The 22,316-nt window shown below is 36.2% G+C and overlaps 1 protein-coding gene across 1 annotated transcript; it reads right to left on the bottom strand.

Annotated features, from left to right (window-relative positions):
* Positions 1-2,303: 2,303 nt before the first annotated feature.
* Positions 2,304-17,689, bottom strand: LOC105060454 (prefoldin subunit 5). The gene is given in 5 exon segments (XM_010944171.4): positions 2,304-2,643; positions 5,291-5,368; positions 17,290-17,393; positions 17,477-17,642; positions 17,645-17,689. Coding segments are annotated over 5 exon segments (462 nt in total). The 5' UTR covers positions 17,675-17,689; the 3' UTR covers positions 2,304-2,559.
* Positions 17,690-22,316: the final 4,627 nt, after the last annotated feature.

Here is a 22,316-nt window from a genome sequence, read left to right as displayed (position 1 = left end):
GCCTGCTGCATTTACTGGAACATGACTGAAATAAAATCATAATTCAATAGCTCGCTACATATTCTTTTTTTTATCTTTTTTCACCATAGTGTCAATCCTCTGCTGCTTTGAATCATTGCTGGAAAAAACATGTGGATCCAAATCATGGATAGTGGCTTTTGCTGGAATATCTCTGGAGTATCTCCTTCTACTGCCAAAAGCTCCCAACAAAAATGAAATATTATATCTACTCCCTCTACCATCGGACTTTCTGACTGAGGTAGTCTTCCTGAACTCGGATTCTCCCCCATCGATCACTGATCCAGACCCTGATTCATAGCATGATGGTCCAAATCGCTCTCTATACCTGACCATCTTCTGTCGGTACTAATCATCCAAACTCGTCTGAATGGCAGTCTCAATCTATGCCTCCTCATCATCTAGAGCGGAAGCCTCCTCTGACTCTCTAGAATGATAGGAAGGTGGCTTTGTAGTTCGACAGTCCACCTCCGCCCTCTTTTGCTTTGTCTTTTCTTTGACTGCTTTTGAATCAATGAAGTACTTTTTCATCAACTGTCAGATCTTCTGTGGGCATTTCCGACACATGGACATATTAGGATAATCATCAGCCAGGTGCTACTTCAATCTAGTCACTCCTCTTTTCTTGAACTCTATGTTGTACCATTTGCATTTTCAATAATGCCGAGCCGAGAGCATCTCATTATGATCTCAATCGATGTCACACTCTGAATCTTTCTTCTTACTCATTTTTGCAAGTATAACAAAATACGGCAGTTTAATAATTATTAAAAAAATATTATATATAAATTTAAAAAAATAATAATAATAATTTTAAAACTCATAAATTTAAAAAAATATGTTATATGCTTCAAATAATATTTTTAAATTAGCTAAAATATAGTATTAATTTTATATTTTTTTAATTAATTATATTTTTTATTATTTAAATAATTATAAAAATATTTTTAATTTTAAAAATTAAAAAAAAATCTGTGGTTAGATTCAAGTAGCTTGAATTATTCTAAACATGATTCAGAATCTTTGATTTTACATTTTTTTTGAATTTATTTTTTTAATAATTTTTTTATAAATATATATATATTTAATAAAATATATAATTAATAAAAATCAATGATTTTAGTGTCATCACGTAGATTTTTCAAAAATCTATCACATATGATCAAATCAAAATCATAAAATTTTGATATTATTTTTTTTATTTTCTTACTTCTTCATTTTTATTTTTTTTAGTCATAAAAATATAAAAATAAAATATTTACTAAAAGAATAATACATTACCTTACTCCCGATCAAAAATTACTGTTTCCTCGAAAAAATACTGCAATTTGACAGAATTTTTTTTTAATTTTTTTCGAAAGGCTTCGTGTCATTGAAAGCTTGAGAGCGCTTCTTGAAAATTCTGAGAAAACTCTTGGATCTCTATCAGAGAAAAAATCCTGACTGCCACTAAATGACAGCCTAAGTCCCCCCACACCTCCCACCCCTCATGTGATATGTCGATATGGTTCGATTCAACGTCGATTTGTATCGAACCGAACCATACCATCCAATTTTGGACGGTATGGCTTCGAACCATACCAAACCGTCCGGTTCGAATGATTTTTTGAAAAAAAAAAAGATCGAATCAGATCGGTTGGCCGTCAGTCCGATTCGATACGCCCCATACCATATAGTTCGATCCGATACGACATTTCTTACTGGAATCGAAATGAAAATGAACGACTCCCATTCTAATTATTTGATTGAAAAAAATTTAATTTTGAAATAAAATGAAAATTTCATAATCTATCTAAAATTTAATTTCTATTCTCTCCTAATTCAAATCTTCATTTCGATTCTAATTCTGACCCCAAACCAAATATTTTAAGAAATTTAATAATTTTTATTTTAATTTTAATCTATTTCGATTTTGATTCTGGTTGTAAATTAAACACCTGCACATGGAATGATAGCAATATGGAACAATAGCAATATAAATGCCCAACGACGGCTCTTTCTCATGGCAACTGTGTATTTGTTCAACTCCAATACTCAATCGCCAATCTCGGAAGGCAGATGTCCGAAAGAGTCTGAACTTCCCAAATAAGAACAAAGTTTGCAACAATAGATCTCTTCTTCTACCCAAAAAAAGAAAAAATAATAGCTCTCTTCAGCAACCAACATCAGCAACATTTAATAGAGGCAGTTGATGCTCTCATCAATGGACAAAGCATGGGCATCTGATGCACACACTTCACCCTACTGCCACGTGTGATGGAAAGTTTGTGACACTCCATAATCCATCCACCAAGAATATAAAACATACAAAAACTCCATATTTTCCTGTGTTCCAAGTACTTAAACCAACAGCCAGTTTTAAGATCTATTGACATTGACATGTACTTGGAATAATACAGGCAAGGTGACAGGAACATCTAATTGAAGGGAAAAAAAAACCACCTGAGAGATGCAAATAAACCAAGTTTTTTACGTGGGACCAAACATTCAAGTGCCCAACTATGAATTTCAAGAATTACAAATAGTTGCCACTTTGTATTCTCATGCACTTGAAGATGATTGCCTGAGTTTTGCTTGTAAGATAATTCCAGCTTCATCTGCTACGTTTTTCTTTTTGGAAGCCATCTGCATGTTTAGAGAGCCAAAGTTAGCTATTCAGTGACGAAAATTCTTACAGTAGGTAGTGGTTTGCCAGTTCCAGAAAGACCATTTAAAGTAAATGAACCAAAATTGTATTATAGCACTAAAATTTGCAATGCATATGATTTTTTTTTTTTTTAAGCAGGTAAGTGTGTTGCGTTCAACCCAAGTGCAAAATGCAAGCCAATCATCTAGCCTATGGACCTATAACCATATCCATCAACTGTGTCCCAACTATTTAGGGCGATCTCACACACCAGTACATGAAAATCAGATCAGGATTTTTCATGTGGTTGGAGATGCTTTATACAACCGCATGCCACCATACTGTAAATCCTCCACCTATCTCATCTACGCTTATGACAACCAGTGGCATTGTTACAGAGTTTATGTTTACAATAAGAAACCGCTAACTGATATGCAAGTGCAAGATAATACATTAGAATCTGAAGGTAGTTGTAGAGAAAAAAAAGAAAATATTTTATTGTCCGGGTGTTTTGGGGAGGTGGGGGTACAGGCACAAGGTCGGTGGTCTTGAAAAGGCAAGATTAAATTAATGAAATACTGCTTTAGTTTATTAAATAGTAAAAGCTATAGATCAGAAAGTGAACAATTTCTATTTGTTATAAACCATTAAAAACTGTAACACCAAAACTAACTGTGACTTCGCTTCCCCGCATCCTTCTGTCCCTACCTTCTCTCCACCCTACATTGTGCAACATAACTCTCATTTTGATGAAGAATATCCACAAAAGTCGTTTTTGACCCAATCTAACCTGAAGTTTGGGTAAAACTAGGTTCTGGTTCAGGATAGGACCATGATCCACTTCAAGTCACGTATCTTATAGTTAGATCTTGAACTAGTTGCAGGCAAACCTCCTTGATAGCTAGAGTAACTATATGGCCAGGTATTCCGGAGGCATACAGCACCTCCCCAAACTCAGACATTAGTGATTGCTTGACCTCTATGATAGAGGACGTGCCATACAGCTAGAGGCCCTGTTAAAAGGCAGACAAAACCAGGCTAATGACATCCCCTGAATGCACTTCACCTAAAAATATATCAACCATGCAAAACCCCTGTGAGACAAGGTCTCCTATTTATTTGAATTAGCACCCTAGTACGATATGCAGGCTGCCACTTTGCCACCCCGAACAAGGGGCTCAGAAAATCCTAGGGTTGTTTTTAAGGCCTTGGTTGGCACTTTTTCCTATAGAACGAGACATGGAGAGGCAGCTATAGACACCACACATTTTGGCACCCAAAACATCCTGCCTGCCTGTTAAACCATGACCGTGAACCTGAGATCATTGCCCCTCCATAGACCAAATTGTATAAACCACACACAAACAGAAGCATTACTTCATTTTTGAAATTGGGTCTTCGAACAACGAAGTGTTACCTTCTTGATAGGAAAGTCCTGCCTTCTGGATTCAAAATTTGATTTTGGGACCCTGTTTAACAAACTGGAATCCCTAACCGTCTTGGTTGTTTGGATTGTAGCTTCTTGCCACCCGAACTTCCTAACAAAAACATTTGCCGTCCAAGTGTCTAGAGGACAGCCTTCTGTTATCCAAATTCCCTTTTAAGAAAAATCATCGAGTACCAACAGACTTACAAATTTTGAAGCCTAACCGATCCTATTTACACATGGGAATGCCTAACCCCTCGGAATCAGCAGTCGCTGGCCGCTTGAGAACATCAGTTCTTGAATTCCTTCAAAAGGGAGTTGAGAGGATCCAGCAGTAACTTTGATGCTGAGAGAGAGAGGGAGAGATAGCAAGGAGAAATGGAGGTTGGAAAGACTCTTTAAGCAATCATCATCCAAGGCCAAGGGGAAAATTTCATCTCAGGCTCCACCTACTCTCTTTCCTTATCTCTTTATTTTTAGGCCATCCACTCAGACATGCATAGGTTTAGTATTTGCATTTCATAATTCACTTACCTATCTTTATTTTTGGGGTTTTATAAAGGGAAGCAGCAGTCAATCCTCCCCCACCAACCTCCTCAGTGCATAACGGACATGATAGTCTATTTTCAGCATACATGCATGGAATTGTTTACTATACTCTTCTAGACTAGTCTTTCATTTCTATTTTGCAGTCATACAGGCGAAGATCCCTAAGCTGAGCATACTCCAACATAGGAAGGCAAACCCATACAATCAACACATCTCCCATAGCAAGTCAAGGCATCTCGGCAACCAATCATGGTGATCGTGGATATTTGTTGATGCAATAAGACCCAACAGTAGCACTCAAGTTGGATATCACAATTAACCACAACCTTCTACAAACATCTAGAGAGCAGTGAAACCCCAGTCCTACAGATGTGCAGCCACATGAGCACATACTCTTGTAAAAAACAATTAAATAACATCCACCAGTGCGTTAACTTGAAAATCATTGCCAACTTAAATTTAGAATTATTGTCAACGATGAAAAGAATCAGCCATTTAAAATTGATGCATTATGTCTCATGGAAGCAATGGCATGTTAATTCTAAATATTTGATATAATAGGGTTTCAATTTTTATACAAAGCAAATTAATTTGCTTTGTCTCCCTTTAAATAAATAGAAAAGGATTTAAAAGCATAGCATGCAAGCAGAAGGTTTATGATCAATAAATACCTCAATAAGTTCCTCATAATTAGATTTGAGTAAATTAATTTTTCGATCACAATAGTCCTTGCTCTCAGTCATGGTTTTCTGTAATCAACAAAGTAAAATCAACAATGATATGAAACAAGCAAGAAGGATGCGTAAATGAAATACACAGGTGAGCATATAAACATATATGAAATTACATGTAATAAGGCGTATATTATGACCCAGAAATAGATAATCTATCAAGATTATTTTGGCCCCCATTTTTCTAGAGGTAATATGAATTTGGCTTGTTGGCTTGCTATACCAGTGTCAAGCCCCTAGAAATTTCTAATTGCTTTTGCATGTAAAAATCTCACAAACTAAAAGTAAGAAACGAATTTATGAAATTTATTTATTTCAAAAAAAATACACAAGTAGATGCACGAAAAGATTGAAGACTCAAAAAGCATGTGTGTTGATTCCAAACATTCTAAAGCCAAACAACAGATGCAAGCATGCATATTTTTTATTGATTATGTTGATTCTCAACATTTCATTGTTACAGCAGCATCGAACACCTAAGATCGAGAGTTCTTTCACACTTAATCTCCTTAATCAAAACAGGCAACATAATTGACTCAACAATCTAATCAAAGTAGGTTACAAGTGGAACCAGATTATTGATTCTTTTGTGTGTGTGTGTGTGTGTGTTTTTGCTTATCGAAATATATAATTGGTTATTTATACCTAAAATTACAGAAACACATGTAATTCATGCACTAAACCAACAATAAAAAAGGCATGACCATGAAGGCATTCAAACTATAGATTGCAAGTACAAGTTGACACAATGTCAATGTTGCATCCTAGATCAAAACAACAACAGAACACATTCCAGTACCAGCATCTTTTGAAAAACCACCATCACCCAAACTATAGTTTCTTAAACTTGAGTTTGCCAACTGCACTTCCATGATTTGCCAGTTCATCAGCAACAAAATAGAACCTAACTACCGAATCATGTCATTGCCAAAATAAAAGTTATAACCACAGATCAATGATATTATTAGCCTTTCTGGACAAAAAATTATACACCATTTTGATGACAGTCCCTCCAAAGAAATACTGAAATATGTGAAACAAAGGCCAGTTAAAATGTTGGGACCAGCCCCTCTTTTCTCTTAAAACTAGAATATTCAAAGAACTCTTTTTTCCCTCAATTTTTTTTTTTTAAAAAAAAGAAATTTGGTTTCTCAGTATTTTTTTTTTATTTTTTTATTTTAATTTTCAATTTTTCACAGTCAAACTTGCATTGAAGCCTGGCTAGTTGGTCAACTTTGCAGCTTTCTGCTTGAGGTATTCAAATTTTCAATATTTTTCTTTCCCTCTTGTTTTTTCGAAACATTTTAATTTTTTCGTCCCCCCTTATTGAATCTCAAAATATCTATACCATTATAAAGCAAATCAAAGATCATCATATTTATCTATAACTTTCTATCTCTTTCTCATGTTCCATGCTTTATGTCTTGTTCACTCCACCTTCTCTCACTCATTCTTGCATCACACATGCCCTTCACTGGTTTACATAACACATGTATGTAAAAAGATTAAAAATGATCTATGATTCAGGTTCTTAAATCATCTTGCTACATAAAGCACAAGACACGAAAGGATGAAAAGATGAATCGGATTGTTTCAAAGAGGATCAAATAAACATGGACAAACTAGACATTAACTCCTAGAATGTTGTTTGGTCAATTGACTAGGGATAATAAATGTACATATGATGTATTATATTTGAATTTAGGTATGAATCAAGATGTTGTGAATTGGGAGGGAATAACATCATGAGATGATTAGATGGCATGGCTAAAAATAAGTACAATGAAGAGTTTATTCGGAATAGAATCAAAAAAGATTACTATTAAAAAAAATTAGTTATCGTGTAAGTGCAGCATAATTTCTTTTTTCCCCCCTTTATAACCATGAGCATGTAATGGTGAGGCACATAATCAGCTGCTTTCTCCAAGGAAATAATTAGCCACTTGCTTATCAAAGTGGATGAAACAACCTTGGTATCCTCGGATTTGGTACCAAGGACAGAGATGTACACAAGTTCAGGCATCAAAGGAAGTCTAGTATCAACAATTTGCATATATGTCCATCATTAATAACTTTTACATCAAGATGAATGGAAAGGGAAGACAAGGAACTTTTGCCAAGTGAAGGAATGGATAAATCACAATCAAAATGGATGGCATCATTAGCTGCTTGGAAAAATACACCCAATAGTCTAGAAATTTAGAATGTGATAAACGGAAATTTGGCAAGTCAATGATGACAAAAACTTAATTTGAACAGGTTAAAGCATTAAGTAGTACCAATACCTACGGCTAACAGAGATCAGATGCTGGGGGTGAATGGGATGAAGCAAACTGTTTAGAGCTATATTTGTTTGCATCATTCTGAAATTATAGTATCAGAGTGATTACATATTCCAATAAGCATTTTACCAGATCAAATAAATACAAGTAATAATGGCATTCATGCATTTTACATGACCAAAGAGGCATATTATTACTCTCAAAACCATCCAGACATATATGGGTGATACAAATCACTGGATTGCCAAAAGAAATCATTCGCAATAGAGCCAGCTTGACCTTGTTTTAGTTCTCAAGTTGAAAGTAAAAAATCTCTGCCAATCTTCACTCTTTATTACCTAATTTACGAAGACAGTTGTCATTCTGGAATCAAGAACATCTATTTTCTAAGTCAACCTATTATGAATACCCTAATTTACCACAAAAATTTTGGGGCAAAAAAGCAAATGTGCATCAAGCAACATATAATGATATCAAGAAGAAGAATCTCCTCAGTCCATCAGCTCCAAAACTGTGCGGGGACCCTAGATTCAATCAGTATTGCTAAAGATTCTAAATTTCTAACAGGAAACGATCTAAAGACTCTAAAAACACAAGAAGGGTGTTATAGCCCAAGCCCAAGCCCATGACATCAGGATCCAAGCCCAAAAAAAAAAAAAAAAAAAAAACAGAGTAAAAACCGGGAAGAAGACTCCCGATAAGAGTCTTCTTCTCCGGCAAAACCCGAGTGATTTGGGAGTCCTAGGACCTCTCGAAGTCCTAGGACCCTCTATAAGAAGGTCTTCCCTCTCCTTAGAATCGACCATCGACCTCCTCCCTCTCTCTTTCTCCCCGTTTTTCTCAATCGGAGCCGCGGACACTGTTGGGTTTCTCGCCGTGATTTCTCGCCGGTGAGGTTACCGGAGGCCGGGGTGAGCCTTCCTCTCCTTCCTCTCTTCCTTCCCTTTTCTTTCCGTATTTTTGCTTGAGGCTGCCGGCGACGAGTGTCGCCGATTTTCGGTCGGGAAAGAGACTCTGTTTTGGGCCTTTTTCCTTGGATTTTCCGGCGCCGGCGATCGGAATCGACCGCCGGCCATGCTCCTCCGGAAACAGGGGAGTGTCCTCCCTCAACCGCCGGTCTCCGCCGCGACGGCCGCGGCCTGAACGGCCGGCCAATGAAGGACCACGCCGGTCCCCTGTTCCGGCGTGGGGAGGGCCGAGAAGAAGAAGAAGAAAAAGAAGAAAAAGAAGAAAAGGAAAAGAAAAAGAAGGAAAAAAAAAGAAGAAAAGGAAAAGAAAAAGAAGAAAAAGAAAAGAAAAAAAAAAAAGGGGGCGGAGAGAGAAACTCTCTTTGCTCTCTCTCTCTCTCTCTCTTTTTAGATTTTAGGATTTATGGAATTAATTAATTAAAAAATAAATAAATAAATTAGCAATAAAAATAAAAATAAATAAATATAATTAGGGTATCCATGGATTAGTTCGAAAACCCTGGATGCTGTCGACAAATTGATCCTCGTGGGGACATTAGATTTTAACAATTTAGTTATTTTTAATTCGATGAAATTTTGATATAAAACATGATATTTGACGTATCAGGTTCAGAGAAGGATTTTCGAGATTCCTAGAATTTCTAGTTCGATTTTCTTCTGAGGTAAATAGTGTTTACTTTTACTGAATTTATCTGGTAAATTATGAATTAAATAAATTTATGCATGCTTGTGATTGAAATTATTTATTGAAATAATTGTTGAAAATTATTTATGATTAAAGTTAATTGTTGAAAATTATTTATGATTAAAGTTAATTGTAGAAAATTACTTATGATTGAAGTTATTTGTTGAATAACTATTATGATGATGTATGATCACAAAGAATGATATGATTGATTTGATTCAAATATCATTTAATTATATTATTTTTGAAAATAATATATGAATTGGAAAGACAATATGAAATTGACAACCTGACTGTGTTGAGGACCCCGCCAATGGGGGCATATACGTTGGCAATTGACTGTCCTGAGGATTTATGTCGCCAGTGAGACCAGCGACATGTCGCCAGATAGACCAGCGACAAAACCGCCAGCGAGACCAGCGGTTCCAAAGGACTTGGCTGCCAGATGATTCGCAGCCCACCGCAAGCAGATACGCGGTATTATGACCCTGCCACAGGGATAATGTGGTCATAGTCATGGTTGGTAAGAAGAATTTAAGAAATTGATGAATTTAAGATGAAAAGCATAATTGAAAATTACGATGAATTGACTTTTATATATGATTGATAGTATGATTATGATTTCATGAAATTACATATTGACTTTGTTATATCAGTAAATCGATATGTATAGAAACAATTGCCTGATTTATTCAGTTAAAGGTATACACTGCTTACTAGGCTATTTAGCTCATGATGAGTTTTATGTTTTTCTTACAGATCCAGAAAATTAGCGTGATGCGGGATTTCGGTTGGGAGAGCGATTAGAAATGGAATTAACTCATTGATTTAGGATTTTCTCAGAATTTATTTAAGACTTTTAGTTTTGTTTTTAGTATTGACCTTGTCAGACAGTTATTTTCTTTTGAACACTGAGTTTTGATTTGTTATTTGAACTAAGGTTTGATTATTAAATATTGAAAAAAAAATTATTTAACTATTTGTGAAGATATCATGATGAGATGCCTTGCATGCTTATGAGAAAAGTATTCTATAAGTATGCGGCGGTTGCCATGACCCTCGATTCAAATCTCGGGTCGGGGGCGTGACAATTAATATGGTATCAGAGCATAAGTAGATAGATAGAGACATGTAGAATAGAGTAAGAGAGAGATGGGTAGACATTAGGAAATTGAAAGGTTAGTTATGACGATTATGATTTGACTTGTCACAAGTTATAACCTTATTAAGGATAAGTTATTATCTCAAATCTATCATAGGTCAATATGCCTCCACGACGAGCGAGGAATACTCAAAGAGCGGTAGGAGGGACATCAAATCTACTTGGCGATAATACTCCCCAATTAAACAGCGGCACAACTCAGCAGGAGGGAATCTTTGATCCTACCGAAAATACTCCGACAGTACAGGAGGAACCAAACATGACTCAACTAATGCAAATTCTGATCGGAGTAGTTCAAACACAACAGCAGTTACTTCAACAACAACATGCACAGCCCCGTCAGCATTTTCCACCAACACCTGGACATGGAGAACATCCAATGCAGAAAAACAATATCGTCGAATTTAAGAAGCTAGCTCCTCCAGCCTTCAAAGGGACCATCGAACCACTGGAAGCAGATAATTGGATTATGAAAATGGAGAAGGCCTTCGCCGTGCAAGAATGCCACGATGAAGAGAAGATCCGCTATACAGCATATCTGTTACAAGGCGAGGCATACAACTGATGGCGTATACTGGAACAAAAATATGAGCACGATAGGATACCACTCACTTGGGAGAGATTCCGAGACGAATTCTTTGATAAGTATTTCCCCCGAAGTGTCAGAATACAGAAAGAGCAGGAGTTCATTCACCTGAAACAGGGAAACAGATCCGTTGCAGAATATGAAGCTAAATTCACGGAATTAGCCAAGTTTGTTCCAAGATTAGTTGAGATTGAGCAAGACAGAGTACACAAATTTGAAATGGGACTGAAGACAGAAACCAGAAAACAGGTTGTACCCTATGAGCTAACTACCTATGCCTCAGTTGTGAATAAAGCTCTAATAATTGAGAGAGAAGTTAATGAAGCTCATGCGGAGCGAGAACGGAATCAGAAGAAGAGAAATAGGTTTAGTGGAACTCAAGGACGAAATCAAAACAATAAAGTTCCAGCAAAGAAGCCAGCAATTGATAAGAATCGTGAAAATGAGGCAGCTAGATGTTCGAGATGCGGCCGAAAAGAGCATGAGACTTCTAATTGCCCATGGAATACTGGTTCGTGTTTTAGATGTAGACAGAAAGGACACAAGATTGCAGATTGCCCCCAGATGGACGAAAATAGATCAACACAAGCAAAGGACGGAGGTCAAAGGCCGAAAACTCAAGGAAGGATCTATGCACTCACACAACAGGATGCTCAGGCCTCCAATGCTGTGGTGACAGGTACCATTCCTGTATCTGGTATTCATGCTTCAGTTTTGTTTGATTCTGGTGCTACACACTCCTTTATATCCACTATTTTTATTAGACAACATGATATAAGTTGTGAACCCATGAAAACCAAATTATATGTTGAGACACCAGTAGGTGGTATTTTGAGTACTGAAAGTGTGTGCAAGTCCTGTAGTATCAAGATAGGAGAAATAATTACCGACAGATTTGGTAGTCCTGGATATGCATGATTTCGATGTCATTCTAGGAATGGATTGACTGGCTACTTATCATGCCTCTGTGGATTGTCATGGAAAGAGAGTGAACTTTCACATACCGGGAGAATTAACTTTTAGTTTTGATGGAAGTACAGGAACCACCCCTCCACGTATTATTTCATTTGTGCAAGCTAGACAGATGATAAGAAAGGGATGTAGAAGTTACCTAGTATCAATAAAGAATAAAGAACATGATGAATTGAAGTTACAGAATATTCCTATCGTAAATGAATTTTCGGATGATTCATTGATGATTTGGTCGGACTACCACCAGATAGAGAAATTGAATTTACTATTGAGTTGGCACCCAATACCAGTCCGATTTCTAAAGCTCCTTACAGAATGGCTCCTATGGAGTTAAAGGAGTTAAAAGATCAATTACAGGATTTATTGAATAAAGGTTTTATAAGGCCTAGTGTATCTCCTTGAGGAGCTCCAGTCTTATTTGTAAAGAAGAAAGATGGTAGTATGAGACTTTGTATCGACTATAGAGAGTTGAATAAAAATACTATCAGAAATAAGTATCCTCTACCTCGAATCGATGATTTGTTTGATCAGTTGCAAGGTGCACAAGTCTTTTCTAAAATTGATCTTCGTTCAGGGTATCATCAGTTAAAAATCAAAACAGAGGACATACCAAAGACTGCATTTAGAACTCGTTATGGACATTATGAATTTCTAGTAATGCCTTTTGGGTTAACCAATGCTCCAGCAGCCTTTATGGATTTAATGAACAGAATATTCAAATCCTATCTTGATAAGTTTGTTGTCGTATTTATTGACGATATCTTGATATATTCGAGAAGTAAATTGGAGCATGAAGAACATTTACGGTGTGTACTGCAAATATTGAGGAAAGAAAAGCTTTATGCCAAATTCAAGAAGTGTGAATTTTAGCTAGACAAAATAGTCTTTTTGGGACACATCGTATCTAAGGATGGAATTTCTGTGGATCCAGCAAAAGTGAAAGCTGTGATGCAGTGGAACAGACCTACAAATATTTCTGAGATTCGAAGTTTTCTGAGAATGGCAGGATATTACAGACAATTTGTAGAAGAATTCTCCCGCATAGCTGCATCTTTGACTCGTCTTACTCAAAAAAGGGTTAAATTTGAGTGGACTGAAGTTTGTGAACAGAGTTTCCAAGAATTAAAACAACGATTAGTTTCAGCCCCTATCCTTACTATACCAACAGGAGATGAAGGTTTCACAATATATAGTGATGCATCTAAAAAGGAACTCGGCTGTGTTGATGCAACATGGTAAGGTAGTAGCCTATGCCTCAAGACAATTGAAACCATATGAACAGAATTATCCGACACATGATTTGGAATTAGCTGCAGTGATTTTTGCCCTAAAAATTTGGAGACATCACTTATACGGTGCGCAGTGTGAAGTGTTTACTGATCATAAGAGTTTGAAGTACATTTTTACGCAGAAAGAATTAAACATGAGACAGAGAAAGTGGTTAGAACTATTAAAGGATTATGATTTAACAATCCATTATCATCCGGGAAAAGCTAATGTTGTTGCTGATGCCCTTAGTAGAAAATCTGTGGAAAATTTGGCGGTTTTAATCACACACCAAAGTCAATTATTAAAAGATATAAGAAAATTGAAATTAGATATCCGAATATATGACTCAACAGTACGGTTAGCCAACATGAGGGTTCAGCCAACACTCATTGAAAGAATTTCAGTTGCCCAGAATGATGATCCACAACTAATAAAAATAAGAAATTCAGTGGAAGCTGGTGTTCAATCTGAATTCAAGATTCATGAAGACGGTTCATTAAGGTTCGAAAACAGGATTTGCGTACCCAATGATTCAGCACTCAAGCATGAAATACTTCAGGAGGCACATCAGACCGGTTATACAGTTCATCCGGAAGGTACCAAGATGTATAGAGACTTAAAAGAAATGTACTGGTGGAATAATATGAAGAGAGAGATCGCTCAATTCGTGGCTCAATGTTTGGTGTGTCAACAAGTTAAAGCTGAACATCAGAGACCTGCGGGACTACTTCAACCTCTTGATATTCCAGTTTGGAAGTAGGAACATATCACTATGGATTTTGTAACTGGACTACCGAAGACTCCCAGTAAAAATGATGCAGCCTGGGTGATTGTGGACCGATTGACAAAGTCTGCACACTTTCTACCAATTAGAGTTGGATTTATCTTGGAAAGACTAGCAAAGTTATATATGAAAGAAATTGTAAGGCTACATGGAATTCCAGTGACCATCGTATCGGATCGAGACACCAGATTTGTATCACAGTTTTGGAAGAGCTTACACAAGGCATTAGGAACAAAATTGAACTTCAGTACAGCTTTTCATCCACAGACTGATGGTCAGTCAGAGAGAACTATTCAGATCTTAGAAGATATGTTGAGAACCTGTATTTTGGATATGAAAAGTTCATGGGATGAGCATCTACCTTTGATTGAGTTCGCTTACAATAACAGTTATCAGGCTAGCATTGGAATGGCACCTTATGAAGCCTTATATGGTAGAAGATGTCGATCACCGATTCACTGGGATGATGTTGGTGAGCGAAGAATTTTGGGTCCCGAACTTGTTCAACAAGCAGTCGAAAAGATTCAATTAATTAAAGAACGACTTCGGACAGCACAAAGCAGACAGAAAAGTTATGCAGATAACAGGAGACGAAAATTAGAATTTCAAATCGGTGACCATGTATTTCTTAAAGTATCTCCTTCAAAAGGAATCTCAAGATTTGACATTCGTGGCAAATTGAATCCTAGATATGTGGGTCCGTTTGAGATTTTGGAAAGAATTGGTAAGGTGGCTTATCGACTTGCCTTATCCCCTTCACTTGCAGGAGTACATAATGCTTTTCATGTTTCTATGTTAAAAAAATATTTACCAGATCCAAGTCACATCGTGGAACTTGAACCAGTACAAGCCAGGAAAGATCTAACATATGAAGAATACCCGATACGGATCGTAGACCGTAAAGAACAAGTGCTGAGACGTCGCAACATTCCTTATGTCAAGGTACAGTGGAGTCGACATTCAGAAAGAGAAGCTACTTGGGAGCTAGAGGAAGAAATGAAGCAAAAATATCCCCAGCTCTTCGAGACTACAGGTATGAAAAATTTCGAGGACAAAATTTCTTTTTAGGGGTGAAGAATGTTATAGCCCAAGCCCATGACATCAGGATCCAAGCCCAAAAAAAAAAAAAAAAAACAGAGTAAAAACCGGGAAGAAGACTCCCGATAGGAGTCTTCTTCTCTGACAAAACCCGAGTGATTTGGGAGTCCTAAGACCTCTCGAAGTGCTAGGACCCTCTATAAAAAGGTCTTCCCTCTCCTTAGAATCGACCATCGGCCTCCTCCCTTTCTCTTTCTCCCCGTTTTTCTCAATCGGAGCCGCGGACACTGTTGGGTTTCTCGCCGTGATTTCTCGCCGGTGAGGTCACCGGAGGCCGGGGTGAGCCTTCCTCTCCTTCCTCTCTTCCTTCCCTTTTCTTTCCGTATTTTTGCTTGAGGCTGCCGGTGACGAGTGTCGCCGATTTTCGGTCGGAAAAGAGACTCTGTTTTGGGCCTTTTTTCTTGGATTTTCCGGCGCCGGCGATCGGAATCGACCGCCGGCCATGCTCCTCCGGAAACAGGGGAGTGTCCTCCCTCAACCGCCGGTCTACGCCGCGGCGGCCGCGGCCTGAACGGCCGGCCAATGAAGGACCACGCCGGTCCCCTGTTCCGACGTGGGGAGGGCCGAGAAGAAGAAGAAGAAAAAGAAGAAAAAGAAGAAAAAGAAGAAAAGGAAAAGAAAAAGAAGAAAAAAAAAGAAGAAAAGGAAAAGAAAAAGAAGAAAAAGAAAAGAAAAGAAAAAAAAAAAAGGGCGGAGAGAGAAACTCTCTTTGCTCTCTCTCTCTCTTTAGATTTTAGGATTTATGAAATTAATTAATTAAAAAAAAATTTAAATTAGCAATAAAAATAAAAATAAATAAATATAATTAGGGTATCCATGGATTAGTTCGAAAACCCTGGATGCTGTCGACAAATTGATCCTCGTGGGAACATTAGATTTTAACAATTTAGTTATTTTTAATTCGATGAAATTTTGATATAAAACATGATATTTGACGTATCAGGTTCAGAGAAGGATTTTCGAGATTCCTAGAATTCCTAGTTGGATTTTCTTCTGAGGTAAGTAGTGTTTACTTTTACTGAATTTATCTGGTAAATTATGAATTAAATAAATTTATGCATGCTTGTGATTAAAATTATTTATTGAAATAATTATTAAAAATTATTTATGATTAAAGTTAATTATAGAAAATTACTTATGATTGAAGTTATTTGTTGAATAACTATTATGATGATGTATGATCACAAAGAATGATATGATTGATTTGATTCAAATATCATTTAATTATATTATTTTTGAAAATAATATATGAATTGGAAAGACAATATGAAATTGACAATCTGACTGTGTTGAGGACCCCGTCAATGAGGGCATATACGTTGGCAATTGACTGTCCTGAGGATTTATGTCGCCAGTGAGACCAGCGACATGTCGCCAGATAGACCAGCGACAAAACCGCCAGCGAGACCAGCGGTTCCAAAGGACTTGGCTGCCAGATGATTCGCAGCCCACCGCAAGCAGATACGCGGTATTATGATCCTGCCACAGGGATAATGTGGTCATAGTCATGGTTGGTAAGAAGAATTTAAGAAATTGATGAATTTAAGATGAAAAGCATAATTGAAAATTACGATGAATTGACTTTTATATATGATTGATAGTATGATTATGATTTCATGAAATTACATATTGACTTTGTTATATCAGTAAATCGATATGTATAGAAACAATTGCCTGATTTATTCAGTTAAAGATATACACTGCTTACTGGGCTATTTAGCTCATGATGAGTTTTATGTTTTTCTTACAGATCCAGAAAATTAGCGTGATGCGGGATTTCGGTTGGAAGAGCGATTAGAGATGGAGTTAACTCATTGATTTAAAATTTTTTCAAAATTTATTTAAGATTTTTAATTTTATTTTTAGTATTGATCTTGTCAGACAGTTATTTTTTTTTGAACACTGAATTTTGATTTGTTATTTGAACTAAGGTTTGATTATTAAATATTAAAAAAAAAATTTATTTAACTATTTGTGAAGATATCATGATGAGATGCCTTACATGCTTATGGAAAAAATATTCTATAAGTATGCGATGGTTGCCATGACCCTCGATTCAAATCTCGAATCGGGGCGTAACAAAGAGACTTGAATGACGGTATCTTTATCAAAAAGTAGGAACGAAGGAAGCACCTCGATGAAGTATCCAGTCCCGACATCAACGAGAACTTTAACGGCATCATCGAGGGTGCCGGGAACGTAGAGAGACGCCGTGAGAGGGACCAGCAGCTTCTTCCCTACAAAATCCAACAAAAATTTTTTAAGAATCCAAAGAAGAAAGCCTCTATAGAGGGAGGGAAGGAGGGAGGGAGGTGGATGCCTTGGGGGCGGAGGGAGAGGTCGTGGAGGGCGGAGGAGGCGATCTCGAGGCGGGTGGCGGCGGTCCGGATCTTGTTTAGGCTGTCCTGGAGGAGATTGACCTCGAGGTCGGACTGCTCCTTGAGGGATTTGAGCTGCTCCACACTCATCTTCTCCATGTCCGAAACCCTAATCGTGCCCCCGGCCCTCGCGTTGCCATGGTTTCCCACACGGTGAGGGAGAGGGAGTAGAGAGAGCAGAACACGGCCGAGTGGTTTCCGTTTTTTTTAAAAAAAACGTTTTAAGCAAAAATCCACTCCGACTGTTACCACTGGTACTTGGCACGTGCACTTGAGGGAACGCCTTGTCTGTCACACGCTCTCCTTGATATCGAGGTTTCAAATAACAATCCGTAACGGAGTCCACAAAAATAATATTTTATCACTATACTAGTTATAACCGCAATTATTTGTCGCATCATTTGATATTTAGGCACCCATTTGAAAAGTGATCAAAAGCGGTCTGTGGCCCAACAGGTACTTCGCAATGGTACATGGGTGTTTGGGAAAAAACTTAGGAACAACTTTATGCCGAAAATCTATCCTTTTTTTTTTTTTTCTTGGTACAAATTAGATACCAATACATCTCAAAAAAATAAAAAATAAAATATTTTATAAAACATGTGAGTATATTTGATCATGTCATCAAATCCAATCACCAGTGTGCTCCGCCATATAAGAAGCGACCTAAATAGTGGTGTTGTTTGCCTTCTGAAAAATATGCTGAATGACACGGCAACAAACTCACATAAAAAAATCCATATGTCTCAAAAAAGCGAATAGACCTCCAACTGCTCTGTATCGCATTAGATCTAGCAGATGATAGTGGAAGAATCTTCCTTAATGAGAATCCTCTCTATCCGAAACTATTGCTTCGCATGATGATGCCCGTCTAAGCAGCACAAAGCTCAGATTTCAGCATGGAAGGCTTGAAGATATGTGAGCCATCTGCTACCAGCAGTCTAACATTCAGATCTCGGACGATAAATCCAGCATCACCCCTACCCTTGCCAACGCTGCCATTTAAGTTAATCTTGACATACCCCGAAAGAGGGAGCTCCCAGGAAATGAATAGAATCTGCCAGGTCACTGTAGGAGCAGCATGAGAGCCCCAAGATTCGAAGGCATCAAAGATCTGATCGGTAGCATTGAATCAGCTATACTCAACCGCCAAGCACCCGATGTGCAAGGACCACCTCAGTTTTGAAGGTCAGGCTGTTCTTGGCAAGCCAGATTTGATAGACGATATATACCATCCGACCGCCTTAGGTATAGGTTGGCCCCTCAATAGTGCTCCGACGAATCACATCCAGAAAGGGTTCCTGCCAAGAACTGCTACTCTCCTCCTATGGCTGACCACCCACCCTCCTCCAAATCAATCTCACCCATGGGCAACATAGGAAACCATGCTAGGTTGTCTCATCCTCCAGCCCGCAGATTGGGCAAGAAGTCGAATCTCCATCACCCTATCCTTGAGAAGCATATGCGTTGGATGCCGATCCCAAGCAATCATCCAAATAAAAAGTCTCATCTTGGGATGAGCACCCACTCTCCAAATCTAGGCTGTCTCAATCCTCTAACTCACCATAGGCCTGTACATCTCGAACAGATTCTTCATGCAGATCTTAAGGCAGCATGATCGGCCCCACACCCTTAAGTCCTGACTGCAGTGGATAGGAACTAAGATGGCGAGGATCTGATACGCGAGTAGGCCATTGAAGAGACAATAGACATCCTAGATTCTCTAGCCCCTACCATCAGCAATGATCAAGTCATAAACTCGAGTTATTGTCCAGAAGGTAGTAATCCAAGAGAAGAGGTGAATTGGGTTCTTTTACAATTTTAACCAAGTTAAGCTCTTAAAACAAATATGTGCTTCTGGTTAAATCAATTCAAGTGGTTATGAAATGTATAGTTAAAGAAGTAGCGGAATCAAGATACATGATATGCTATGTAAGAGATAAACCAAAGTTAAGTAAATAATAAAATAAGTAAAGCAAAAAGCAAAAGCACAATACAAACACACAGATTTATAGTAGTTCAGTGCAACCCACACCTACGTCCACTTCTCAAGCTCTCCTTGAAAATTCTACTATAATCTCCTTGATTACAGTACGTTTATTTTTTCAGGCTCACAAATAAATTCAGTTAATTTTTTGAATCACCAATCAAATCTTACACCGATTATGTTTCGGACTCACAATCAACCAAGTTGGTTTTCTGAGATCACCAACCAAACCTTACACCGATTATTTTTCGGACTCACAATTAATCCAATTGATTTTATGAGCTCATCAACTAAAATCTATAATGTCTAATTTCGGACTTGGATGGGCCTAATCTCAAGTTTCTTTTCTCTAAAAACATTATAAAGAAATTAAAATACAAGATAAAAAATTTCAGTTCAAAATAAAAATAGAAAAATAAACTCTTTAAAGCGTAGAGAAGTTACTGATTGAAGTCTCAAATGAAGCTTAAATTTCTCTTCTTGATGCTTGAGAGGATGCTTGAGATGATGAAGATAATCTCTCTTGAAAGTTCTCTAAATTTTATGCTCAAATCCCTCTCTTTCCTTTTCTTTTAAGGATATTCAATGTACACTTAATAGAAGAAATGTTCCCCCTTTAATTTTCTTTTTCTTGCTTTTCAATTTGATTCTTTAGCTTTTTATTGGCTTGATATTAGTTAAAAAATAAGTTTTGATCGTTGAGAGGTTTGGACTAGCCGTTGGAGTCAAAAAATATCCATTAGAGAAGTACAGAAAACTAGTCATTAGTGCTATCCCATATCAGAGATCGACTTCAATTTCTCAGATGTCGACTTCAATTCCTCAGGTGTCGACTTCAATTTTTCAAGGATCGACTCCAAGACTGTACTAAAAAATTTAGCTTTTTATTTTTCTGAGAGAGCTGACTCCTACTATTCACGAGTTGACTCGAGCTCTGTGTCATTTGATATCAATGTACCAAAATCGACTCAAAATCTTTCGAAGTCAACTCATAACCTTCCAACTTTATTCTTTTCATATTTTTGTCTTTTAAACTTAAATTTCTTAACTATAATGCTTCCAAACAATATTTGCTTCTTTTAAATTTATTTTTTTCATAATGAGCCATCCAAACTTGTGAGAACTTGTTCTTTTAAGTGCTTTGGCTTGGTATCTTGAGAAGATTTATTTTAAGAATAATTTCTTCATTATGCATATCAAAGAGATCTTGCATTAATTTTTGAAATATATGATTACTAATCTTTATGCTCAAAATTTTATGATCATCAAAATCAATCATAGGGTCAACAATCTCTCTCTTTTTGATGATGACAAAACTTTAAGTATATGCACAAATAAATATAATATATTTCAACTAATGAATCAATATAAATTATGAAGTAAATAATTAATCACTTGTGAGCATATACTTCATAAATGCTTCAAGTTATCTTGAATTCAGATTTCAAAGTCAATGCACATTTCAAGAGAATTCAACATATACTCATCAACATGTGATTGTCTCAATGCAAACAAATGAGCATTTCCAGCATATAATCAACTCAAGCATATACTCAATATAACTCTCTCTCTTTTTGACAGCATCAAAAAGCACAAGAGAAGGATTTAAAATGAATCATCAAAATCAAACAAAGACCAAATCTAAAGATATTCAAATTTCAAAATTTGATTTGATTTCTCCCTCTTCTAAATTTAACTTGAGTTTAACTTTCAAATTCAGATTTACTAACTTCTCTTTTTGTTACACTAAAATATTTCTTTTAATTTCAAAATTAACTTGATTTAAGTTTCATGATTTCTTCTTTCTTTTGATCAATATATATTAAAAGGAAACACACTTTTCCTTTTGGAATAAGCTGATTCATTAAATAGATTTTTAAATTTAATTACAAAATTGCTTTGAGCTTCAAGAATTGAAGAAGGATGGAGCTTTTCAAAATAAAAAGTTTGAGCATTGGAATCAAGCATAATACATATTTCAATATTTATTTTTTTTTTTAGTAAATATCAATTAATTCAACTAAAAAGAGATATGTATTGAGGATGTATAAAGAGTGTATTGGAATAAAATATGGTATCAAAATGAAATAATTTTAAATAATATATTCTTTTTTTTTTGCCAAAAGATAAACCAATAGAGTACAAAGCAACAGTAGTTTGTCTGATACCAATTTTTTTTTTTTTAAAATTCATTTGAGCAAACAATCTAAGCAAAATATTTTTAAATTTTAGTTTGATACTCTAATATTTGTAAATTATAAATAGTTTTCTAATAATTTTTGAAAGCGGATCAAATTTAAAAAATTCAAATTTAGAAATATGTTTCAAAATCATTTTCAAAAATGGTCTATTTCAGCAAAATATGATAAATAATATTTTAAATTTAATTTGATATTAATTAATTATCAAAAATGATTAGACAATCAAATCATGTAAAGTATGAATTAACAAATTAAACGATTAAGTACACATGAATGCTCAAATTAGAAAAAGCATGATGTAATTGTTCAATGATTTGAGTTCAAAATTTATTTCTCTCATACCAAATTAACCAAAATTTTTAGTCAAAGTAGAATTAAGTTCAAGAACTATTTCTCCTCTTATTTTTGAAAATTAATGTCTGAAAAATTTGTGTTTCTTAATTCTCCCTCTTTTTCTTTAAAAAAAATACACATTCAACAATCCTAATCAATCATTCATTTCTCCTTTAATATTTCCTCCTCCTATTTTTCATAGTAAATATCAAAAAAATTATTTTTCTTATTAATATTTCAATAATATTTCTTTCCTTAATT

The sequence above is a fragment of the Elaeis guineensis genome, chromosome 7, assembly GCF_000442705.2.
Source record: "Elaeis guineensis isolate ETL-2024a chromosome 7, EG11, whole genome shotgun sequence".
Classification (NCBI taxonomy): Eukaryota; Viridiplantae; Streptophyta; class Magnoliopsida; order Arecales; family Arecaceae; genus Elaeis; species Elaeis guineensis.
Note: the sequence above shows the minus strand (reverse complement) of the source record. Positions and strands in the feature narration are given on the sequence as shown.